At 39.2% G+C, this 5,039-nt stretch overlaps 1 protein-coding gene across 1 annotated transcript; it reads right to left on the bottom strand.

Annotated features, from left to right (window-relative positions):
* Positions 1–259: 259 nt before the first annotated feature.
* LOC103413718 (protein JINGUBANG-like) lies at positions 260–1,921 on the bottom strand. The gene has a single exon (XM_008352160.4). It carries the CDS (start codon positions 1,859–1,861, stop codon positions 557–559), a length of 1,305 nt encoding a protein of 434 aa, XP_008350382.2. The 5' UTR covers positions 1,862–1,921; the 3' UTR covers positions 260–556.
* Positions 1,922–5,039: the final 3,118 nt, after the last annotated feature.

Here is a 5,039-nt window from a genome sequence, read left to right as displayed (position 1 = left end):
AAGATTCATCTCATAAGAATTCAGCCTGTCTTCCACATGATAGAAACTCTTTTGTAACTAAAGAAATCATGTGGCAGGTATGTATTGGATGAGTAGTAGAACTTCTTAACTGCGTGGAAAATATTTATTGAACTGTTCATACCGTTAAGATTATGTCTCAGTTGTAAGAGAGTTTATCTCCTTCAGCAGACGAGCAACACACTTTTGAAAATGTGACAAACATCTATTGAACTATTGATAGTAGTTCTTTAGGAGCAACTTAAAAATTGCAACACAAATGATCACATATGTAACTACAAAGAGTATCATTGACTTCAAAACTTGTTAAACCATAAAAATCCTAATTACAATTGATTGGAAATTTATCCCTAGAACTTTATACACAAATCTCTGAAACAAAGTTAAACAAAAATAAAAAATATACAAGTAAATTATGTTACAACAAAAACACAAGCCCAAAACCAAACTCCAAAACATTTGAGGCTTAAAATTTGCCCTCTCTAGCTCGGTAAACTCTTTAATCTTTCTGAAACTATGAACAAGTCCCTCTATCTTGTCACAAAACAATGGGAAATTCCTCTGAACTTTTTGCTGAATTGGTATCTTCCTCTCTGGTTTTAGAGGGTTTTGCAACCCACCAAACTCTCAAGCTCTTATCAAGTCCTCCACTATACAACATGAATCCACCGCCGACATTATATGTTGCTGCCTGCAAGCACTTCACTGGCCCTTCATGGCCGCTAATCACCCCAAATTTACAAAGCTTACCAAAAGCCTCCATCTTCCAAATGCCTATGCTCTTATCCGCCGAGCCGCTGCACAACATCTCCCCCATCAAACACATTGACAAAACCGCCATTCGATGCGCTTTTGTTTCGCAAACCAGCTTCCAACTCACCTCAAGTTGGTTTTGAACATCACCACCATTTGAAGTGCTACAACTACTTGCTTCCCATCCCATCACAAACCCGTCCGAGCCACCTCCATAAACCCATCTCTCATCCTCAGAAACGATCACGGAGTTAAGCGAAACATCATTATGCCCCTGCAAAATACCCTTCAAACAGTGTGTGCTCTTCTTCCCCTCTTTTCCCCAAGCTTTGATTTTCCCATCTGCAGAAGCCGAATACACAATCCCTTTACTTGCCACCAACCCGTTGATTGCATCGTCATGAGCCTTAATCGACTCTACGCACTTCAAATCCGAAATCCTCCACACCTTGAGCGTCTTGTCCCATGATCCAGAGTAAATCAACTCGTTATGGAAAGCCAAACACGATATACTATCTGCATGTTCGATCCACAACCGCTTGTGATGTCTTCGAGTTTGGACATAATTACTTTGCTTCATGAACTTCCCCAAATAGTCTTTTGTTGTGGGAAGCGTGTCGACAAGCCTAAACACATTCTCCGACCTCCGCGAAACCTTCCAAACCCTGATCTTGCTGTCCTGGTGCGCTGTAAACACCTTGTTTCCGACAGCAACAACCGCCTTGACGCTTCCATCGCCTTGTCCGAATTTCATGAACGGACTAAAATCCGGCTGTTGCCAAACTATGATGTCTTTGCCTTGTGAGGCGCTGAGGATGAATTCACCACACAAGGCTAGACACGAAACCGAACCTACGTGTCCGGAGAGCACCGCCAACGATCGATACGAGAAGGACCCCAATAAGGGTATGCAGGGAAATTGATACTTAACGTGATCTTGAAGTGAAAAGGGGCCTGGATCCCGCGGGCTTTCATCAGTCTCGTGGGTCGTGCTACTGCTTCTGGTGGTGCTTGCTGCTGAGGAAGAGAGCAAGGGACTTGTTGAGAGACGCTTGTTTTCTAACAGAGTAGAATTCATTGGATGAAACATGGTCACAGAGAGAGAGAGGTGGTGCTCAAAGAAGAGAGAGAGAGAGAGAGGAGCGGATTAGGAGACACGGATTCTTAGTGGAAAAATCAGGGACACATATATTTAAATAGGGAGAGAAGGAGGTGCAACGGCTACTTTGACATGTAGGGAAGAAAATTAATTTTAACTCAAAACGCACAACATGCCCCTTCCTTTTTTAGTTGTCATCAATAGAGTTATTTTGGTCGAAAAATTAAAAAAGAGACTTATTGGAGAGATTTTTTAGTGTGCCGGTAGTACGGTCCGATACAACAAGCATAATAATACAATTAGTTAGAATTTGAAAATATTTTTTTTAACCATTTGTATTATGACACTTCGTGTATTGGCATGTGTTTCCCACACATTAAAAGTTTCTTTGAGTTTTAGAGCTTTTATTTGTTTATTTATTTATTTTATTCCGTTTAGAGGGTTGTCCGTTGAACAATCATAGCATATTCTAAGACAATGTGTGCCTAACCCTCAGCCAAGGATAAAAAGAAAGGAAAATATTTTCTCATGCCGTATGACGCAAGAAACAACTTAAAGAGGAAAAAAGAAAGAGAAGATTTATCATGGCTGCTCGTGGGAATGGGACACTTGTTTCCTTTTGGTTTAAGGATCGTGTGAAGTGCAATAACATTCCCTAAATTCATTATTTTCTTACAAAAGGAGCTAATTGGAATATGTTCCTCCTAATCAGAAATGTTTTACTTTTCTTTTTTTGACAAGCAATATTGAATAGCGAGAATTTAAAGTTCTTTGATGTAAAGAAGAAACGCTCACTTGAGCTATAAAATCCTTGTATTTTTTAATGTTCTATTATTTAGACAATCATAGCAATTCTATAACTTTTTTTTTAACCTTTTGGCACTATTACGTACTTTACAGGAATAAAAATAACAAAAATATTCAATTTAGAATACGAGAAGCTAAAATACGAGTGCCAAAATTCTAATCATTTAAACACCAGACTTCTTTTATGAACATAAATCACAGTTTTGGAGCTTTATATTTGAGTAGTAATATATCTAAATTGCCTAATTAGTTGGTGTTTGGATTAAAACTTGATTTTTGGCCCAAGGATGGAGTCGGCCCAAAAGGAGGCCTGGAGGAATAGAAGATCAAGCCCCGGCCGAAACGTGGGAAAGCAGGAAAGGGCATTTTCTGACTTGAGACAATTCATAAGGGCCACTTGCCTACCTACCCAAGGACCAAGTGGTGTAGACTGATCAAACTGCACAGCCCATAAAGTACTTTATGGTGGCATTACATGTAATAAGGCTGATGAGTCATCACCCTCAGACCGCATTCGGGCAAAGCTGTCGCTACAGGAGCCAAACCGAGTCGTCTATAAAAGGAGGAAGAGAAGACAGGAATAAAGACACTCAATCAAACAAACAAAAGCACAAACTCTGCTCAAAAAGCCAGATTTGCCTTTCAAAACGAAGCTGTAGTCAGCCCAAGCCTTCATCCCCCGCGGGATAATCTTTTCTCCCAACCTCTGTAATAGCTCTGCTACCTTGTTCGAACTTGTTGTAGTATCGATTCACCTTTTGTATTCTCCTTTCCCCTCTCCCCCTCTAAGCTTTCAGACCTTTGACAGAACTACAAAGATAGGAACCTGCAAGACGATCAGCCTTAATTGATAAGGTTTAATCTTGCCCGACTTGCTTTGCTCTGTCTTTGTCTTCTCTTTCTTTAAAGTCTAGCAATATGTTGTATATTTCCAGTTATATGCAAGTTGTTTCTAGCAAAATCACGATGACAAAGCTTTCTCAGTACTTGGATCCGATTTGAATATATCTTCAGTGTTTAAATCAGATCCAAGTCCTAAGCCCTCAGGCATGTAAATCTGATTAGTTTAAAAGTCCTTGGCCTCAAGGCATAAAAAAGAACTTTATGTGGACTTAACCCATCCACGACAATCCTTGATAAACGAGAAGTCCGAAGTTACTTGGGGCGCAAGTAATTGCCCGACGAGTCTTGCCCGACGAGACTTGCCCGACAAAGCCCGACAGGAAAGCAGAAGCCCGACAGCAGCCCTCAACCGGCGCCAATCTCCCAGGGGAGTTGTGTGCTCGTCAGCCAGGAAGTCATCCCCGACGGAAATTCCTGCCACGAACAGTTGGACCATTGTCAAATATAAGACAACGTTGGACCTGTATCCTCCAATGTTTGCATGTGATTCGACAATCTAGTGAATAGAGTATTAGGGTTCTATCCATGCATCTCAGATTCGAAACTCTCTCCTAAATTATTGTAATAGCTGTGAACTCTCATTCCTCTCCTCCCTCTTCTCCATAATAGTAATCGTTTAAAAACAAATACATATGATTCATTATGTTTTAAATTTGGAAAATTGATAGCTTTGTTTCCACCATATATAAAGGTGATTTGGTTAAGCTCTAAGCACTCAAGTCACATGAATCACATTAATTCATACGCCAATTAACAACGTAAATTTGACTACTTAATTGTTTTCTTCTCCGACTAAGTGGAAAATACACAAAAGATATAGACAAAGAAAGATTAGAGGCTAGCTAGAAGCATGCATTTCAACCTAAAGCTTCTGGTCTAAGTATATTTAGTTAAATATTGCAAAGCTTTATTAGCCTTTAGCTTTAATATATTCCACCACCAGCTCTGATTATTGACCCCAATATTCAAAAAATATTACCACTTTTTCTTCACCAAATATTAAACGCATGTCAGGAAAATGGTCGGTTCGAGCTCTTACCTTTTGAGTTATAATAACATGAACATGTCAATGTCATCTCCTCTCTCTGTGTGAGAGCTTAATTAACGTCGAAATTCTCCGCATGGAACAACGTGTTTCCCAAGAAATTGGGCGAGAAGTCACCAGGAAAACATGGGACCAAAAAACATCAAAGAAAGGAGACAGAGGCCAAAAGTGTATATAATAATATGAACAAACAGAAGTAGTCTTATGATTATGTCTGGAAGGTTGTTTTGTTTAAGGTTATTTACATAATGAAATCGGATTTACACCAATGTGAACTAATTCTAATTTGGATGAATTATGATATATCTTGTATAGTTTATGTTTGTATGATTTTAAAGACAAATCTAAGTTAAAATATGATTGATTCGATTTTATGCATCAACAAGGTTCAATCAGTATTCATAAACTATTCAT

The sequence above is a fragment of the Malus domestica genome, chromosome 02 (genome assembly GCF_042453785.1).
Source record: "Malus domestica chromosome 02, GDT2T_hap1".
NCBI lineage: Eukaryota > Viridiplantae > Streptophyta > Magnoliopsida > Rosales > Rosaceae > Malus > Malus domestica.
The sequence above is the reverse complement of the archived record's forward strand: the minus strand, read 5'-3'. Positions and strand labels throughout refer to the sequence as shown.

Coding starts and splice junctions, on each gene's coding strand:
- LOC103413718 (XM_008352160.4), bottom strand. CDS start 1,861: ATGTTTCATCCAATGAATTCTACTCTGTTAGAAAACAAGCGTCTCTCA.